The sequence below is a fragment of the Coccomyxa subellipsoidea genome (assembly GCF_000258705.1).
Source record: "Coccomyxa subellipsoidea C-169, whole genome shotgun sequence".
Taxonomy (NCBI): domain Eukaryota; kingdom Viridiplantae; phylum Chlorophyta; class Trebouxiophyceae; family Coccomyxaceae; genus Coccomyxa; species Coccomyxa subellipsoidea.
The window spans coordinates 257,076-276,645 of NW_005178042.1; the positions used below are offsets into that span (position 1 = coordinate 257,076).

General features: G+C 53.0%; 4 protein-coding genes across 4 annotated transcripts; 2 read left to right on the top strand and 2 right to left on the bottom strand.

Moving 5' to 3' along the window:
- Positions 1-1,503: 1,503 nt before the first annotated feature.
- COCSUDRAFT_52072 (hypothetical protein) lies at positions 1,504-2,831 on the bottom strand. Its single transcript, XM_005651571.1, has 2 exons — positions 2,736-2,831; positions 1,504-2,637 (listed from the first exon to the last, which is right to left on the bottom strand). Exons 1-2 carry the CDS (start codon positions 2,812-2,814, stop codon positions 2,261-2,263), a joined length of 456 nt encoding a protein of 151 aa, XP_005651628.1. The 5' UTR covers positions 2,815-2,831; the 3' UTR covers positions 1,504-2,260.
- Positions 2,832-4,006: 1,175 nt separating this feature from the next.
- Positions 4,007-8,688, top strand: COCSUDRAFT_55107 (hypothetical protein; the record flags this gene model as incomplete). Its single annotated transcript, XM_005651572.1, has 7 exons — positions 4,007-4,023; positions 4,423-4,550; positions 5,142-5,296; positions 6,197-6,357; positions 7,101-7,304; positions 7,684-7,884; positions 8,583-8,688. 7 exons carry the CDS (start codon positions 4,007-4,009, stop codon positions 8,686-8,688), a joined length of 972 nt encoding a protein of 323 aa, XP_005651629.1.
- Positions 8,689-9,905: 1,217 nt separating this feature from the next.
- On the bottom strand, positions 9,906-11,303 carry COCSUDRAFT_55108 (hypothetical protein; the record flags this gene model as incomplete). Its single annotated transcript, XM_005651573.1, has 3 exons — positions 9,906-9,971; positions 10,235-10,960; positions 11,286-11,303. The coding sequence occupies 3 exons, from the start codon at positions 11,301-11,303 to the stop codon at positions 9,906-9,908; spliced, it is 810 nt and encodes a 269-aa protein (XP_005651630.1).
- Positions 11,304-14,169: 2,866 nt separating this feature from the next.
- Positions 14,170-18,635, top strand: COCSUDRAFT_11092 (ABC1-domain-containing protein; the record flags this gene model as incomplete). The annotated part of the gene is made up of 9 exons (XM_005651574.1): positions 14,170-14,300; positions 14,616-14,806; positions 15,290-15,456; positions 15,921-16,108; positions 16,680-16,744; positions 17,074-17,131; positions 17,663-17,804; positions 18,060-18,179; positions 18,492-18,635. 9 exons carry the CDS (start codon positions 14,170-14,172, stop codon positions 18,633-18,635), a joined length of 1,206 nt encoding a protein of 401 aa, XP_005651631.1.
- Positions 18,636-19,570: the final 935 nt, after the last annotated feature.

Here is a 19,570-nt window from a genome sequence, read left to right on the forward strand (position 1 = left end):
CTGCGCTCTCCAGCAGTCAGTGGTCAAATCGGTCCCATTCGTCCTGCAGACACACCCAGTGGCGGTACAGAACTTTAGGACCCTCACAGTCCGACGAGTCAGCAAACAGACAATCTGGCCAGCTCTCTTCTGGGCGCTCAGACTCTTCACTGTCTCTGTCACTCTCGCGGGGAGAGCTGCCCCTTGGTCGGGACCCTGGTATGTCCTCCCACTGGCTCTCGGTGAAGTGAACACAGCCCTCGCACAGAAATTCTGTCCTGCTGAGGGACCTCACAGATCCTGGATCAGTCTCTGCATCGCAGTCCCCGCCTGATTCATCATTGAACTCTGCATCTGAATCTGCCTCTAAATCTTCATCTGTCACTGCTCCAGAATCTGTATCAGATTCTGCATCAGACTCTGCACCAGAGTCTGCATCGGTGTCTGCCTCTGAACTTGCATCAGACTCTGCATTGGAATCTGCATTGGAGTCTGCTTCGAAATCTGCATCCGTCTCTGCATCGGAGTCTGCATCAGACCGTTGAGGCGGATTATAAAAGTATGCACCCTTGGCATCCAATTCATCACCACAGCAGTGGCAGTTCTCTCGCCAATCAATTTTCCTGAGGTCCTTGCGCAACTTCCTCAGACTCAAAGGCCTTCTCGTGATCACAGCAACGAAGTTGAAATCTGCAGGCACAGCCTGACCTTAGTTTGCACTTGACTTACTATGAGACCTCCCAGCGTTGTGAAATTTTCAGTGCAGGAAGGGATTCGCCAAAGTGAACATCTCACCTGGGTCGATAGTGATTCCAAGATTGTGGGTATTCCCACTTCCTCTCTTGATTGAGGATATGCTGATGGTCCTGTCCAGGCCCCCTAGGAGGTCAATCCTGCAAGCAGTATGTTTCATCATGGACCAGCAAGGAAGGATGGGTGGGCGCATGGAGTTTGACAAGCCTCTCTCTTGCTCTTTCCAGACATTGTACAAGATCCAGCCATCCTGTCCTTGTCGGATCTATGACTTGCACCGAAGACAAGCAGCTCACCGTGCTCGAATCCACATGCGTTCATATTAATTCATCGCTCGGAATAATATTTTCCGCTTGCCAGAGCAGATCTGTTTGAAGAGCATGTCATCCAGTGTATCTCCCAGTTCCAGAGGAAGATGTTCATGAACCGGGCACGATGCCTTGGACCGCCAATCTTCCCAACGTTCCTGCACTTCCTCCATCACGAGACTACGCATGCCCTTAGAAACCTTCCTTAGAGTCATCAAGACTCTGGGACCTGCAAACTGGAAATGACCTCCCAGATTGCCTCGGGCAGATAGCGTCCCCGCTTCATAGTGCGGTAACTAAGCAAGAGGAACCAAATTTCAAGAGGGCTGGAACACAGATTGAGGTGTTTCGGAGCCAGGATGGTGATGTATTTTGATGTTTTGGCAAAGCCGAGTCTGAAGGATACGCTGATCGTTTGCATGCAACACTTGCAACTCTGCTTCCATTTCTGAGATCGATATGTACTGGTTGGTGACGCTCTGTTACAGTACGTAAGCACCTTGTTTCTGCTGGCATGCGTACGTGGTACCACAAGGGTCAGTTGCCAGTACACTAGTGCTTGGCACGTCACACAGGCTAGTAGATACTCCGAGTAGCACTAGGGCACTAATGCGAAGTTGCATCCACTCGTATTGCAATTCCAGTGCGATCATGCCCTGATAACCAGGGAAAGGACTTGCAACAATTGTTCCTTGCATGCCGGCAAATTAAAGGCGCTGCTTTTCTGCGTAAACTTCACCTTGAAGGCACCGGCCGCATGCACCCAGTGCAGTGCCTGTAACTAGACGTGCACTGCATTGCAATTGCTGGCAGATGTCTTATTCTTCCTATTTAGCATGGATACCTGCTCGCCTTGCTAGTGCAGAGCCAAATGAGGGCTGGCATGCATCACCCTGATGGACTGTCTCTAGCAGAGTCAATATTTTTTAGCTGAAGCCAACGAGAATCGCCAGACACCATGGGGCGGCATCTGCCTACTCCCCATGCCACTATGTGCCCAGGATTGTCAGTCTCGTTTGTCCCACAGCTCAATTTCACGAGAGTGCGGACCTCATGACCAGCATCAATGCACTTCCTGCACATATATTATTTCCCATTCTCACCGTAGAAGAAGGCTTCATCTTCCTTAAGCCCTCAAGTTAGAAATTTCATGAGCAACTGCGCATGCACCATTTAGAAAGGCAGTGTGCGAGCCGGAGTCCACCAGCCCTCTGGTGGACTCATCCCCAGAAGCTCGCCTGCTCGCGCATACGCTCCACATACTCATCCCAGTAATCGTGGAGACAGCACCAGTCATCAAGATCAATTTCCCTCTTGCACCAGCAGTCTTCTGTGCAGCCCTCTACTATGTCCTCCTCCTCTTCTGAACGATCAATCCCTTCGCCAGCATCTTCCATGAACCTGTGAGCCAAGCACTTCTTGCACAAGAATTCATCATCCGGATCTTGCCACATGGCGTCGTGGAAAAAAGCTCCTTTGGAAGTCACAATGGCACTGCAACCACTGCAATTGTCACGCCACTTTCTCCTTCTGGCGTCCTTGCGAAGCTCATTTAAGCTAGGCGGGGCGCTTGTGACAACCGCAGCGAAATCAAACCCTGCACGCACAGTGTCTTAGTTGTCACTTATACCACGCTAAACAGTCCCTAACCTAATTATGTACAGCACTTCAACTTCAATTAAGTTAGAGGCTCACCTGAGGTGATACTAACGTGAAGAGTCTGTAAATTTAATGCACAGGCAGAGCGATTTATCTTCACACACTTGATTGTCATGTCCAAGCCACCCAGGAGCTCAACCCTGCGATCAGGTCCATGCATCATACATTAAAGGGGTGGTTGCCAGATTGAACACGACCAAGGATAAATAGATAGCATTAACAATAGCGGAAGATGTGTGGGCAGGGTGTGCAAGGTAAATAGCGTCGCCACTCACCGGAGACGCAGCCAGTTGCTCTCAAAATCTTTGAGGTCGGGAAGAACAATTGTGCTCTTGCCAGCACAGATTTCTCTGAAAAGCTTGTTGTCAAGTCTGTCTCCAACATCTGCTGTAAACGAGGAAGGGCCGGCCATCCTCGCAGCATTGGAGCACCATGCGCTCCAGCGGTCCTGCAGATTTTTCTTCACAATTTCACGCATGCTTCTAGAGACTTTCCTCATGGAAATCAGGATACTGGAATCTGCATCCCGGAGGACTTTGGCCCACATGCTCTGAGGCAATACTGATGTCGGGCACATTGCGCAATACTGGCAGAAGAATCCGTCCAATTGGGAGTTACTTCTGAACAGGAGGAAGAGAAATTTCAAGAACATCAGGCGAAGCTGGTCAATTGAATTTTGTAGGGTTCCAAGAAAACCCTATAGGGCATGTCAACAATATCAAGCACACACACTCAATATGCGATCATTTCTTTCTCTTGGCCATTCTACTTTTGGAATACACATCTGACCAGATCTGTTTGGGGTCCATCAACATAATCATCTCTGAGACCAAAGGGCTTCTACGCTGCCTGCAACTGGAAGCCTTCAGCTACCTCGACCAAGGTTTGTCATTTCTACCTACCCTAGTCGGCATTATTGATTCTAAGGCTGCTATTGAGACGTTGTGCTTCCATTGAGGCGATGTGGGAGAACTCTCTCATCGTCAATGTATCACGTGGATGCTTTGCATCTCAAGACGCATCAGTAGCTTCTGGTGGCTTCTCACGGAACTTATGATCGCTCAAGGGAACTATAATGAAGTACGTCGTGATGCCCATTTCGTGGCAACAGAAGCAGGTCCAGAGACTCGTCGAAGCACCAGTTCTTCTCAGATGCTAATGGCCATTTGTGGTGGGTGTCACGCAGATAATTCCCCTGAGGGGCAGCTCGATTCAATCGTTAGTAACCTTACAAGTTTTGGAGGGACCCACCCACAACCGCAAGGTACCAGATCTGAAGGGAAGTAGTGGGCCCCAACAGAGCCAGTATGTCGATGGACACGAGGTGATCGTGAGAGAGTCCGTCGATCTCCCCTCAACTATTGATGACTGAGTATACATACAAGAGATGCTGCTTCTTGACTCAAGCCTGCCAGGGCCTGGCGCTGGGCGCTGCAGTCGAAGTGACGCAGCTGAAAGCCACTTGTGCACTTTTGAGCTGACTGCACCTCTTCTGCTGGAAACATACTAAGCCATGCATATTCTTTGCACTGGAGCTGAACGGTGAATTTGCACCAGAAAGCCATGGTTGCATTTTCGAGCTGACTGCTCCTCTCCTGCAAACAAACCAGGCCAGGCCATGCATGACTTTATGCTGCATGCCACCCAGACCCGTTCTCGATTCAGACATTTCTGCCGATCCAGTTCGCAAATTAGGCACTGACAATTGAATGATTCTGTGCAGGCGCAATGCAGTGTGGCGGCAGAGGAGGCACGTCCTGCAGGAAATAATTCCCGACAGCTTCTGGACTGCGCTCAGCCGCTTTGACAACGGCACCTGGACAGCCTACACGCCTGGCTTCGCCTACGAAGGTGCCCTTCCTGCTATAAATGGCCCAGCTCGTTATGATTGTGGACATTTTCTTGTCAAGGAGCTGTGCATGACTCGAAAGCACTATGTATCAGTTGTGAGAGCTGAAGATACTTAGTGCGCGCCCTTCCTGCAGTCAGCTTGCATGGCAGTCCTGCAGCTAGAGCTTCTGGAGTATCCCTCAGGGCGCATGCGCTGCATATTGAACCACATTTCAAACCGCCTTGCTCTTGTAGTGAGCACGTTTCTGCCCGTAATTGACGTGGCAAAAGTGTGCCAATGGCATGCCCGTAATTGACGTGGCGAAAATGTGCCAATGGCATGCTGCGGCTGTGCACCTGTAGTAAGCACGTCTCTGCCCGCTAGCAACCCGCGCGCATCTGCGTGCATGTCGCATGGTTCGCTCTGCCCGTTAGTAACATGCGTTCGTGTGCAGGCATGTCGCGCTTTGTGTCCGCCCGTTAGTAATCCACACGCATGTGCGCATATGTGCAGCAGCAGCTCTGCCCAGTACAAACCCGCGCGCATGTGCCGGCATCTAAAATCACATCTCTGCCCGTTAGTAACCCCAGCGCATGTGCGCGCATGTGCAGCGGCGTGTCGGGAAGGAACGCAGCGCGCAGCGTTCGCGGAGGCGGAGCGGCGCATCGCGCGCACTGTCCGGTCCATGTACGAGGTCGGCCACCGGCTGCCGGTCGCCTGCTACAGCCTGGAAGCTGCGCAGCAGGAGGAGCAGCGCAATCGCGAGGTGCGGGATCCTCCAGTCTCTGACTATGCGAAACTTCACTGACTTCGCTTTTTTGGTCCCGACACTTCTGATGACTTCCAGCTGTCCCCGGGTGTCTGCTGGGACTTCCAGAGGACATCTATAGGATCTACGACAAGCGGGGCACATTCAGCTTTTGCACTATGGCACTTCCAGACCATATCCACACCTTGACCAGGATGTGGTGCGGATCTCAACATGCCAATATGAGTCCTACCCTTCCAGGATTGGAACTGGTGTGGATGAAGTTCCAGTGGCTGGAAAGTCCCCTGTAAATTGGGAGTGACTACGTTTTGATTGGCCTTGTGTGTCAATTAGCTGTCATAGCAGCAAGAATGGCGCAGGGGGGGGGGGGGGTGTGAGACCTGTAGATGCTGTCGGTGTTCTTTTCCACCCCTGAAATTGGGGGTTAGGCAGGGATTACTCCTTGCAGTCAGGGATGAACCCAAACCCAAACACAATGGCCCATGTGGGTGGGGTGCACGTCTGCAGTGTCGAATGACTCCACAGCTGCTACAGGCGCCCCTTGTTCTACTTCATCCCAGAAGAAGTAGCTTCTGCAAATGAAATAGCGGCAGTGCTCGCATGCCTGGCAGGAGGAGGTTTGGGCTCACCAGACCCTAGGTATCAAAGACAAGCGTTCATTGCCATGCTCCGCTTCCGTCTCCTCAACCACGCTCCTGACTGCTGTGACAGTGCTTCAATACTTTCATGGCTTCATGAAAGTATTGCAGGTGGCTTCTCTTTCAAGGGGATATTTTAAGGGAACTGAGTGTAGAAGTTATGCTGCTCAAGTCTTATCACCGCAGCTTGGCTGGAAACGAAGCTGCAAGCACAGCAATCCCACAAAGGCGCTTATTATTTATTGCTCCTTTTTTGCAGGCGTACGAGGCGCTTGAGGACCGGTTGAGGGCGGCGGATGCTGCGAGCGCGTCGGCGCAGGCGGCGGCTGGACCAAAGGTGGTAGAGCGCCAGTGGCTGCGCGTGCACGTGGATCTCTCCCTGGCAGACTCCCTGACCGACGATGAAAACCCCTTGGTCAGGTGTGTTTGCAGCTCTGGCCGTCTCCTGCTGACCATTCCGCAAACCCCCCGTTCAGGCATGTGCTGCCGCGCTCCTCACCCACTGAGTGGGAGAGAGCATCTCTTGAAGGACGGCAGGTTCTTGAAGGTAGCTGGACCCGCACTGCAGCGGCCTAATGGATTTTGTGCAAATTATATTCCTCCATGCAGCAGGCATTGAGCTGCTGCTCAGGACTCGGCACAAACCTCACCAATGCTGCTATTGCTGCAGAAACGCAATGTTTACATTCGTTGTCCAATCCAAGTCCATCGCCGCCCAGATGCTGCGAGTGTCATACCACCATCCTATTCCGAGCACGTGGACAAATGCGTAAAGGCAGCGGCACTTCCAAGATTAGTCTTCAGCCTGCTGACCATTATAGAGGGAACGCCTCTGCAGGCGCGCAGTGGAGCCCTTCATGGTGACCCATGACAAGTCTCTTACAAGTTGATGCTAAGTTTTTCTCCCAGTCGCTTCACTGCCACCTGCGCGCAGCAGGTGTCATGACGTCATCTGGGGCTGGGCAGAGGAAAAGATCCGTAAATCAATGTTGCATCTTGAATTTCTGGGTGCTACATCAGTCGTGGACAAATCTGATACATGTGTTCCTGGACGTACCAAGATCCTAGATGCCCAGGAACTGGATTACGAGTACGGTAACAAGTAATGTTTTGTAGAGTTTGTCATCAGCTCGCTGATTGTGATAGAGGGAATGCCTCTGCAGGCGCGCTGTGGAGCCATTCGTGGTCACATATGACAACGGCGAGGAAGAGGAGGAAGACGACTTGGACTCGGAAGAAGAGCGTGGCGCTGAAATGGCGGTGGACGATGACACTCCCTGGGTTGAGCCTCCCCTTGTGGGCTCCGACGGCGATCCCTTTTCTGCCGGGGAGCCCGGCACATCCACGCGCGGCGCCGAGATCGACAGGTGGACACCTGTTCTCTGTCCTCCTCTCATTGGCCAAACGACACCGAGTTGGATAACTGAGAATTACAGGGACAACTGAGAGCAGTACAAGCCTGTGATGTTGTAGAAGCAGGAATGAGTACCTGTAAGAAGCTCGCGGCTCTTGCAGCAAGCCTGCAGATTCGCAGCCTCTGCGTGGTGTGTGCGGGCAGGATGCCTGGAGCCTGCAGCTCTTTTGGGTCATTCGTCAAGCATGCAGGGAAGCGGCGTAGTTGCCGAATTCACGCAAGCAAGCTGGCGGTACTAAGGAGCAGGGGGGGCATTTTAGAGGGTAGTCCACTTGAAGTATCCAACCTGACTTGAGACAATACAGTTGACATTCTGTACTTCTTGCCTGTAGCCTGCGGCCGTTCCGGGCGATGTTGGAGTCGCGCGCGCAGCTGGTGGCGGCAGGGGTGCGCGACGCGCGCGCGGGAGGGAATGGCCCCGACGGCGTCCTGCACGAGGCCGACCGCATTCTCGCGCGCGCCGCCGAGGGTCTCTCTGGCAGCGCCCGCAGTCTCCCCAACCGGCCCATTCCACGCCGCTACGAGCCCTACGGGTGCGCGCTTTTGGGGATTCTCTGTGCCCCCAATGAGATCTGTATCGAATTGCATGTGATTCCCCCTGCACCTTCCCCCTGCAAGGTGATGAAATATATATGGGGTGAGCGTCCAGATGGGTTCACTCTTACGGTAATTGCCCAAGCACCAACTGCGGCTATGAGCCCTACGGGTGCGTGCGTCAGTTGGAGAATGTGCTGCCTGTCATTCTGAGATTCTTTGCAGGGGTTTGTTTTAGGCAGGTGGAGGTGCACTCGCCAATGTGCTGAAGCTTTGCTGTTGACGGGTGCCTCGTGTCGCCTGAGGCTGTAGTGCAAGGGCTGTAGAGTGAGAAAGTAGCCGTTTCCTATCCAAGCCTCCCGGCACTCGTGCTGAGTGAGACAGCAATCCCAGAACAGCTGCAGCTGTTGGTGGCTATCTTGGATAGGCTGGCAAGGCAGCTGTTTCTCTGTCAAGTCCCCAATCGTGTGCTACACAGGAAGTGACATGCCTTGTGTTCACGAGGCCCTGCAGGCTGACAAACACCTCAAACAATAGGCCATACAAGCATCCGGAGCCCGTTAAGAGCACACGATGAGAATTGCATGAGCAGCTGCAGTTTGCTGGCTTCCTTGATTCGCAGCCACCTTTACCTTTCTGTGCAGTCTGGGCATTGCATATTGTTAATTAATGGCTGACCCGTCCTTCGCATGCGCAGGATCGAGCCTCTGATGGCTGGCACACCCAGGGTGAGATACTCGCCAAGGCTCAGGCCGGCAGAGCCGGCAGCTTCATGGAAACAAGGGGAAGCTTCTTTCCGCTAGGGGGCCTGGAAGCCCCTTTCAACAGCCTTAGCACTATGCATAAGGCCCCTTGTTGGCATCTGTATCAGCGAGTAACAGCTGGATGAAAGTGCACAATGGAGCCCCATGGCTCTGCGCAGCATCCCAACAGGGACCACCAATGGGGCACTGATTACTACTACTAATCATGGTAGTACCAAACACCCCCTGATCCCTTTGCCTGATGAACCTTTCTGGAGGCACTCCTGCTGCCCGGCTGTCCTCATTGGAACACATGCTATGTTTAGGCTCTTGAGGGACGCGAAATGGGGTGTAGGGCTGCGGCAGTTGAAAAATTGGAAGGGGAGAGGTTTGTGGGTATTTTGCACCGGCATGGAGAGTCTCTCGCGCATAACAGATGTGGAAAGCTGGCATGGCAAAGCTGTTTGTGCATGCATGCTCTGGCTGTGGAAGTCGTGTATCATGGGGTTTCTGTCATGATCATTATCAGCTTGTTTGCAAGTTTCGAGTGCTTCTTGAGCGCTGCTTGGGTCCATGGTAGAACTTGCGGGTGTGCAAGTAGCTAGTGTGCGTGTCTGTCTAAGGAAGACTCTCGCAAAAGCAACTTGCTAAATTGCTGAGGGAATCTCATATATCTGGGTTCATTTTTGCAAAATTGTCGCCTCCTACTAGGACTTGGAGTCATGCGGGACTGGCCTGTACACATGCGCTGTTAGGCTGCGTTCACTACTTGTAGGATGGGTTCTGGTTCATCCAACTTTCAATTATCACTAGCCGTCATGTAAAAGTAATTAGCGATTCATTGGGGAGTGAAGTGGGGTTGACTCTGTGATAAACAGCCCCAAGTCTTGCCACTTTAGATTACAGCAGTCACTTATTCAATAGTATTGTAGGCCCCAGAGAGGACGGTCCATGTCAGATTGTACAGCACATGTGTGATTGCATGGACTCATGCACACACACAGACACAGACACATCAAGAATATTCCAGTCAATGTACATCCATCATACAATTGTATACTGTACAGAGGTCATCAACAGTGCTTGCAAACCAATCTCTATATCAATGCTCAACGCTAAAATACCATTCCTCTGCTGGACATCATTGTGTCGGTGTATTCCTATCGTGAAAGGGATACCTCACAGCTAGATGCCGCATAGAGCTTCCCTGGCATACATTCTGCCCCTCCTCCCAACAGCCGCTGTATGTCACTAGCTTTGCTGCTGCTGCAGCCACCCTAGCTGCCTTCAGTGACAACCAGGATCCTTGCTCCCTCCCATGCAGTAAATTTTGGCCAGCAGTCCTCTCAATACCACCAACAAGATTGCCAACATCGACGGTAGAACCGTCACCGGCTGAGCAATCCACCAGGTCGGGTGACACATACTTCTGCACAGTCTTGCCGTGCACCAGAAAATCGCCTGGAAGCAATCGGCATGCCACACTGATATCGGTGCATGGATCACCCTGGATGTCTCTGTAAAAGCCTGCAAGGAGGCGGTAAACTTTTATAGCCAGCCCACTGGCAGGTGACTCTAGCTTGTACCATGGTGACTCAGCGCTCACCTCACTCTTCACACGCTCGAGCTTGTTTCTGAAGCAGTACAAGTAGGACCTGTATTCTCTGGGGATCACAACCCCTGCATCATTGGTGACATTGCTGCCAAGGCAGGACTCCAGAGACATCAAGTGCAGGATGCTTTCATGCAGCTGCCCATTGTCAGTGTTGCTGAAGACCGAGCGGCCATTGTCAGAGCTCCCCAGCCAGTGCTGCATGAACTTCAATCCATTCTCGGAATTCTTCACAAAGAATGCGCTGGAGTGCAGCTCCGGTGTCCCATGCAGGTACATGGGCGGCAAATTTGGCGCAACTTGGTCATTCAGGATCACATCAAATCTGTCGTCCAGGAAATTTGTGACGCTGACTGAGTAGTTGGCAACCAGGACGTCCAGGTCTGTGTGCAGCACCCACTGGAAGTGGGGCAGGTACTTCTGGACATTGCTGAGTCGCCTGTAGAACCAGCTGCGGTCATCTTTGAGGACAGTCTCCGTCTCGATGTACAGGGGGATGCCGAGCAGCGCGCAGTAGCAGTTGAGGGCTTTCAGTGCCACGAACCAGTTGCCCAACTCCTCTGGGGACTGGGACACCACCCAGGCTAGGCGTGGAAGCTCCTCCCAGCTCCTCACAATGCCGTTTTCGAGCTGGTGCACTGCCTTTTCGCTCTGGTGGTCCTGGTGTGCATCCTCGGCCACAGGCTGTTCTGCACTGCCAATCTGCCTTGCAGCAAGGGCCTGCGCTGAGAGGTTTCACATGAGATGTAGGTGGATGCTTGCATGGGGAGCTACAGTGATCAGGATGGTCGTTCGATTTGACTAGTGACCAAATGAAGACAACAAGATGTGACCAAAACATCTTTTAAGGGATGTGAGCTTGTATATCTTATTTTTGCCAGTTGTAGTTCGAGGATATTTGTAAAGATTCCTTTCAGAGAGGACACTTTAAACCAAAGGACGCATCAATACCTGCTGTGCTCTGTGGGAGTGTCTCCGGTGCAGCCTGATATTCCCTGAAGCTGCATCACAATTCCATGCTGCAAGCAGTAGGACGATCAAATACCATGATATTGGAGGCCATATCTTTGATTTTAATTTTTGATTGAGCAGCCCCATTCAGGTTCATTCACTCACGCAATTGAAAGGAATTGTTCTCTCGTTCGTATGGGCAAAAAGATGTGACACACACGCCTCTTCAGTCATATGTATTAGAGGAAAGTTTATTGAAACCGAATCCTATTGACCACCTTGGGCTCAATGTTTTGTGCAACTACCCGAAAATTTACCGCCTCGGCAGAAACACGGTCGATACGCCTTGTTGCAAACCTCGTTTTCCCTTGCACAAATATCATCATATACTGGTGCATTTCTTCGTGACGATCTATCAACGCCTTGTTATTCAGTGTGCTGTTAGTGCAGTACTTTCCAGAAGGTACAGCCCAATAATCAATAAATAACTTGAGTTGCGGAATGCATTGAGATCCTGTGTGGAAGTGCTGCACTGCTGGGATCGTCAGATATCATTGTCAGTCGCAGAACTTATAGCATCTATCAGTGCGTGGAGCCATTGATCTTGGCCCTTCGATGCCGCACCACCAGTGTATGATGTGAGGACCTACACAGAAGTTGCGACTGCGCGAGTATGAAGCGTGGATGCGCAGACCTGTTTCAATATGCTAAACGTCGCAGCATGCAACGGTGAGAACGATCAATCCTCTCACGCAAGCAAGAGCGTTGCTATATTTGTGCTCCTGGAATATTCTAGCTGCTTGTCTGCTGCCCTACACCTGAAGGTCGAGAGGGTCAAAACAATTTCAACTGTGTGAACATATCCATGCGTTCCTTTTCAGGCGCTGCACAGCGTAAAGGGAAAGGTTGGGTGTCATGCGCCAATCTAGCCAAGGCAGTTGTCTTACAAGGGTGTCAGTCTAAAGCCAGCTACAGTCAGCGTGGACCCTGCACGATGTCAGCAATCCTGCTTAGGCCTGGAAGTAACGTTAGTGGTTTGTATCTGCATGCAGGGCTGACTGCGAGCAGGCAGCGCAGCTCAGCGAGCGGCTTCTTTCTCACGCAGCGGCTTCCAGCAGGACAGCAGCTCAGCCGAGCTCTGCTTCATGGGCAGCACGCCTCTCTGGGCAGCGCACAGCCCACCACTCCACACACAGCGCCCCCAGTCAATCATACTGGCATGCAGCTGCAGCTCACAGCAGAGATAGCGCAGCCCGCATGGCTCATACTCACTCATACTCGACAGCGCTCCCTGGAGCTTGCTGGCGAGTGGGCATGTCCACAGCTGGCTCAAGGTACACTATTTCAGCAGGGAGCTTCTGCAGGCAGGGAATTGCGTTAGGCGGCAGGGGTTTTGCGGCGGCGGGGCGCGCGAGGGGATTTGGGCAAGCGGCAAGGGGCGCGGTGGGGAGTTGCAGGGGTCACGCTACGTGGGCAGAGAACGCCGCCGTACAGGCGGGGCGTATGGGGTGGAACAGCCAGGCGGTCGCAGCTTACACCCCGAAGCTGCCGTCCTGGGTCCGCTCCCGCCTGCCCGAGATGCCCGAGGGTGAGCCCAGCACCCCTACATGCATGCCAGCTCTCCTTCTGCTTTCTGTTGTGACAACCATACTATAGTCAGTCACCGTCAGCAATCAGGCCTTATACCCATGCAGCCGTTGGGGCCCTAGGCCCCATCCTGTGTTTATAATTTCAGTGGAAGCTGTGTTGAGATTCATTGCAGGCTGTGCAGCTGGATGTACTGATTGGAGATGGTATCTTTTACGAGGGAAGATGTGACTGTGACTGAGAGCCCACATGCTGGAGCAGGCTGGTGGGCGGAGTCGGGGGCGTGGGTGCCGCGCGACTGGGCGCTGCGGCCGGGCTACGACACGCGCGTGGCCATCATCAACGCGCTCTATGCATGCGGCGAGAACGTGCAGCGCCTCATGCCCATCATGGTCGCCGAAGCCGTGCGCCGCGACAGGTCAGCACGTACCTCCTGCAGCGCACATTGTGTAATTTATTGTGGCGTACATCGATGGGGCAATGCAGGCAGCTGGGGGATTTGCGCTGCGATAGGTCAGCACGTCACCGGCATCCCTCCTGCAATCCGTAGTGCGTAAGTTTGTGTGTGATCTAGAGTGAGGAGGGGTGACTGCAAGGGCGAAGTGTGCATCTGCACTTGTCTCTACACAGCTGAGCACTTGTTTGAGGTCCCTGATGAGCCTGTTTGGTATTCGTCACTTGCGATTTTGTGGGCCTGCTCAATTTTCTCTTTATTGCTTGTGACTTTAATGCCACTCCTGTGCCTGGAGCAGAACAGCCCAAATAGACCATTCACTCACTTCAGACTTCCTGGCGCGCAGGTTTGCTTTGGCGCTGACGGGTCCCCCACAGGAGTCCGCGGTGGTGTCCCCCAAGAAACCTCAGGGGCGCGCGCGTTCCCTCCTTTCATATGTGGGGCACTTTGTGTGGGAGGTCTCGGCCGACCTGCTGCGCGCTGTGTGGCTGACCATTCTCTTCGCTCCCCTGGCCTTCACCGCGCCCCTTGCCCTGCAGTGGGACATTTGTCGCCAGGACTGGATGGAGCTGCTCAGGTGCGTGCTTTCTACTCTACACCACTCGTGTCTGAATCTTTGAACGAGTCCCTGTGCGCACGTGCCTGTTTCTGTGGGACTGGGTGCAAACATGCACGACTTGTGGTGCACAGACCGAATCGTTTGCTGAAATTCCAGAATTTTTTGCCAGGCTGTTTACTATAAGTGCATTCCTGCCTCCTGCACTCCTGGTATTCGAAATGTCGTATCGATTGCACCTGCTGAGCGGCTAGCCCCTAGCGCGTGTTTTGCAGGGAAGGTCTGAGGGACAGTGTGGTCCGGGTGCACTTATTACAGTATTTGAGGCCTGTGCATGTAATGAATACGGGTGGCTTATGTGATGATGACATGCTTGGTATTATGTGTGGTTGCAGAGCAACACTTGAGTCTGCGGGGCCGGCGTTCATCAAGTGGGGCCAGTGGGCTGCCACGCGGCACGACCTGTTCCCTCCCGACTTCTGCACAGCTCTCGAGCAGCTGCACACCCAGGCGTGCAATGACTTCATTATCCATATGTCTGAGGCATTTGAGAGCAAAATCGGGTTTGCGTTAGAAGAGTGAGGGCTCAGTAGCGCAAGCCAGCTTCGTTTCCTTCCCATCACCTCTGCCGGCTGTGACACATCCTTTAATAATTGAGCCGCCTGAAGTGCAAGTATCTCGAGAGACAGCAGATGAACCACTGCGAACCTCTTGCAATGGGAGGTCCAGCATGACATGCTGAATTGCTAAGAATTTGCACAACTGACCAGCGTAGAAGACAGCAGCAATAAAATGGCATGCATGTATTTAATGCAGCAAGTAATGAGTATACTATTTGTGCAGGCGCCGGCGCACGGGCTGAAATTCACGCGGCACGCGATACAGCGCGCGTTTGACGCCTCCGTGGAGGATCTGTTTGAAGAGTTCGACGCCGTTCCCGTGGCGAGTGGCAGCATTGGGCAGGTCTACCGCGCCATGCTCAGCGACAAAGGCGCTCGCAACACCGGGATCGATCCAGGTGCGTATTGCACCTGGCATCTGCTGGCGCTTATACAGCAAGACTGGCCATCCTAGAGTCAGGGTCACAGTAGCGCTGTGACCCTGAGTTTTGAGCCCGCCTCTGGGCTCATTGAAGTGCTGTATGTCCTTTCAGCCTCTGAGGCGTACTTGCAGGAATGAGCTATAGAATGTTCTTTACAACAATCAATCATGGGGTGGTGACTCGGGAGCGATATGAACACATTTTGCACATTTGATATAGTGATTTTGGCAGATTAAACTTGCCCAGCAACAGGGCGCCCCGATCATTTCCTCTTTCATGGCATTTTCCCAGTGCCTCCCTGCCTAGTCACAAGCACTAATGCCTTTGCATTATGGTGCACTTTCAGCTTCCTGCTGCATGCTCCAGTAGACATGGGCACCGCCTGGTGCCCAACTTTTGCTGTATTTGCTGCACACGCCGATCAACTTCGTAAACGTTTGCATTCACCTTGTCCCGCAGGCACGGTGGTGGCGGTGAAGGTGCGGCACCCGGGAGTGGGAGAGGCGATCCAGCGCGACTTTGCGTTGATGATGCGCGTTGCGCGGCTGACGTCAATGCTGCCGCTGCTGTCCCACCTGCGCCTGGAGGACACCCTCTCGCAATTTGCCGCGCCCCTCCGAGAACAGGTGCGCACATGTTATTCCCCTGTCTATACCCTGCTCATAATTTTGCTCAGTCCTAAAGGGATGCGATTCCTGCTGAGAGCCAACTTTGTACAACTGTTGCCTGCTGTGAAGAGCCGGACCGTTATCGAGCAGCAGTTTTCTAGTTGCGCGCTCTGGCGGCGCAATGAGTGTCTCGCTTGGGGGCTTGCTTAGCATGGCCCACCTTGGCCGCAGGACCATTCATCTTGAGTCCTTGCCCATGCACTTGCCTCGTCTATATCTGCAGTTCAAACGCTCTTCAAGGACTTGTCACTGTTCACTGAAAGAGAGTTCCCAACTGCATGGCCTTGCCAGGGCTGACTGAAAGACTTATACGACTTGTACTGCATCAACGTGCCAGTGTTGATTTTAAAGATCAGATTGAACACACAGACTTAACAGTGTTCATTGCACAAAATGCTGATTTTTAAATGTTATGCGCGCAGGTTGACCTGGCGTTGGAGGCGCGGCACCTGTGGCAGTTCAACTACAACTTCCGCCACGTGCGCCACGTGCGCTTCCCCTTCCCCATCTACCCTCTGGTGGCGCCCGAGGTCCTCGTGGAGACCTTTGAGGAGGGAGAGGGCATCTCGCGCTACGTCGCCGACCCGGGCCGCTCCACGTTCAAGTCCAGGTGCCTGCGCGTCGCCCTTTTTGCCGTTTTCTTTTTTCTCCTGTCCTTGTGAGGCGGCTCCACTTGCATTGCAGGCCCCCGTGCGTTGGGGCCTCAGTAGATGCAGCAAATCAGATCAAATTGATTAAGAGATAAATGCGCAGAAAATGAGTTTGATGGCCGTCTGGACAAGGTCCTTCCTTTATTTTGAAGAATATGACACCGGTCATGTTCTAGAGGTTTATAAATCAAAGTTGACCTGCGCTAGGCTCTCTTGATGAGGTGTCCAGCTGGCTCCCAAATTTACTTCGAGTCGTGGGCACCAACGGTAATAGGTGTATTTGATTGCTATACGTGCCCCAACGTTGCTTGCATGGGCTGCACAGGCTGCCGCCATCTGGCAAGGCATACAGTTTTCCACACGTGATTGGTCCCACGGGGAGTCTGTGTGGTCTCTGCAAGCATGTAAAGAGTGCCAGTGAGGATTGATGGAAACATATTGATCAAGTGCCTAGTATCCCTTACTCTTCTTGATATCGTGTTTTACCCTGTCAAGATTCCTGAACTGCCTTGTGACTTGCCCTGAGCGCAGGCTGGCCAAGCTGGGCAGTTCAAGCTTCCTGCAGATGATGCTCATCGACAATCTCATCCATTCGGGTGAGCATCTACATCTGCATGCTCAGTCGCTGCCTGTACTAACTTGAGTAGCACCTAGACTGAGCATTGCGTTCCACAGCTGTATAAAGGGGAGTCTTGTGCACAGTCTCAGCTGGCATGGCACTCCTTGGATCGAATAAAGGTTGAGAATGCGGCTGAAATATGACACCAACAATGCAAGCATGGTTTGGTGCTTGTGCAACCTTGAGGATGGGGGATCCATGTGCCATCTCCCGATTCCTTCTACCCACGCAAGGAGGGTGTGGTGTTTATGAAAACCAGTGACATTGGATTATCAGTGACAAGGAATTATCGCCATTGCCATGCAGACCTGCACCCGGGCAATATATTGGTGGCGCTGGACTCTCCCCCGGTGCCGCTGCTTTCGTCGGCTGCCTACATCGTGGACCGCTTCAAGCCCTTTGGCTGGAAGGTGCCCAGCTCCTGGCGCGAACCAGCCATAGTCCTCCTCGACGTTGGTGCGGCCCTTTGTGTTTCTTTCTATTATGGCTATCTGCTTCTCAGCCATGATGTGCAGCGGGTGATTGACCCCCGCTTGTGATAAGTTGAATAACGCTCCCATGTGGCTCTGCGCGGCTCTGAGGTGCTCTCATGAGCACTGGAAGATCGGCTGCTCATGCCGCTGCGACAGGTTGCTCCTCTTGGAACGGTTGCAGCTCTGCCCTCATGGGATGTGATGCCTGATTTGATGCAATGGATGTCCTGCATGGGATCTGAGGGTTTTGGGGAGGTCCTCTCGGTGCCTCTCGGGCATGGCAGTCCTATCATTTTGCGTATGGAGGAAATGCAATGCACCTGACATTCCTCACTGTGCTGGATGTTGTTGCTTGCGTGCCCGAGAGGGCCTACACCTCAACTAATGTGTACACACCACATGAAAAGATCTGGGTGGGAAAGTAAGCGCGTGACTGGTGCAGGCATGGCGACGCATCTGTCACCGGAGGATCAGGGCCTGATGCTGGAGCTGTTCCAGGCATTCTCCCGCCTGGACGGCCGCGAAATCGGCGAGTGCACTCTCAAATTCTCCAAGGACAACCAGGTGCGACTTTGCTGCTCACCCTATGTTGCTGCAGTAAAGGTGCGAGCAAGCATCAGGATTACAATTGCTTGATTGTATCTACTCGTGTTTTAATAGCAGTGCACTTGGGAGCCCTCAGTGGGTTCCCTACGACGGGGAAGGATGTGATAGGATTCCATATCATGAGAACAGTTTTTAGCATTCCTCTCGAGTCCTGAGGTCTGATGGGTTTGAGGGGTTCTGAGGGGTTATGGATGGGCTGCTGTGCGCCCGCAGACATGCCCGGACCCGACCGCGTTCAAGGAGGAGCTGCAGCAGTACTTCACAGACATCCAGGCGGAGCAGGCCTGGGTTGAAACCAACGGCGCCGAAGCCATGTCCGCCGTGCTCGAGCTTGTCCGCCGCCACAAGGCGCGCCCCCTCTTCTTTCTTTGCTCTTTTGCCTGCAGACACTTTGACATGACGAGATGGTGTCACTGTCAGCTATGGTGGGGGCATGCAGTCTTTGTATGGGGAAGCCCTGCAGCTGCTCTATAGCAGGGACACTTCAAAGAGGCATTGCACTGCACTTCAAAATCTCACCGCTTTTGCTTTTGGCAAGCAAATGCTGCCGCCTTGTTGGGCAAAAAGTAACGTATTACTCCTCAGCTCCTCCTCAAGTGAAGCCAGACAATTCTTCTCTTTGACATGTCTGGGGCCTGGCAACAGGTGAACATGCCGGGGCACATATGCGCGGTGGTGGTTACCACGCTGGTTCTGGAGGGCTGGAGCAGCCAGCTGGACCCCCGCCACTCCGTGCTGGAGCAGGTCAAATACTTTCCCTTTCACCAATATTTTCTATGGCTTGCATGACACCACACAACTCGAATGTCAGAAGCAATGGATGAGATTGCCTGGCATTGGTACGCAGAGGATGACCCGCAGTGAGTGGCAGCAAAGAAGCACGAACCGCTAAGCTATTTGTGTTTTGCACACTATTGCATCAGAGAATGCTTCAGGGGAGGCCTCTTGCTGATCTCTGGCTGCCATGTGTGGACCAGGTGGAGTCCATCGTGTCCCCCAAGACCACCTGGGGCCAGCGACTAGGGAACGCCGTCGACGCAGTCATGTGTGAGTCAGCGCCCACCGCCGCCATCGACTACGCCTGATCTGGACGCGCGCCTATTTTAGCAAGGTCACACAAGAGCTCCTTGGAAATGCGCCTGTTCTGGCGCAAGCCCAGATGTTGGGGCGACTGTTTGCGTGTCACATCTATGCCTGACGTGGATGCGTGCTGTTTTGGCATATGCCCTGGAGAGCCTGATCTGGATGTGTGCTAGTCCTGACATGTCACATTCATGCCGGATCGGCGCTGTCCTGAAGTGCACCTAGATACGCCAGATGCGGCGGCGAGTGTGACATGGGATGCCTCACCAGATGCACCACGTGGTGGGTAGCCTACTGTTCCAACATGTTTGGGCTGATGCAAATACGCGGCTAGCGGCTGTTGTGAGCTGCGCTGCTGACGTTAAGGTTTTTTTGTCTCTTCAGCTGATCTCAGTGTTGCCAAGCAAGGTTGAGCCGCACAATGTGTCAATAACCGTGTTTTGATGGCTCACCTCACCTCCGGGAGACGTCGACGTGCAGGGTGTACCTTTGTAGTCCCAACAGAGTCTTTCATCTGTAATGCAGACCCCAATCCAGCGCACCTGTAAAGGTATAAACTTTTTCTTACTTGTGACATGTGGACATGCATATGCGGCATGAACGCATTTCACACACTGTGCCCATAGTGTATGCCGTCCCTG

Excerpts from the sequence above, each read along its gene's own strand:
- COCSUDRAFT_52072 (XM_005651571.1), bottom strand. The coding sequence starts at position 2,814 with ATGACAATCAAGTGTGTGAAGATAAATCGCTCTGCCTGTGCATTAAAT. Across the intron at positions 2,638-2,735 it reads TCACGTTAGTATCACCTCAG|GGTTTGATTTCGCTGCGGTT; the intron begins GTGAGCCTCTAA and ends CTGTGCGTGCAG.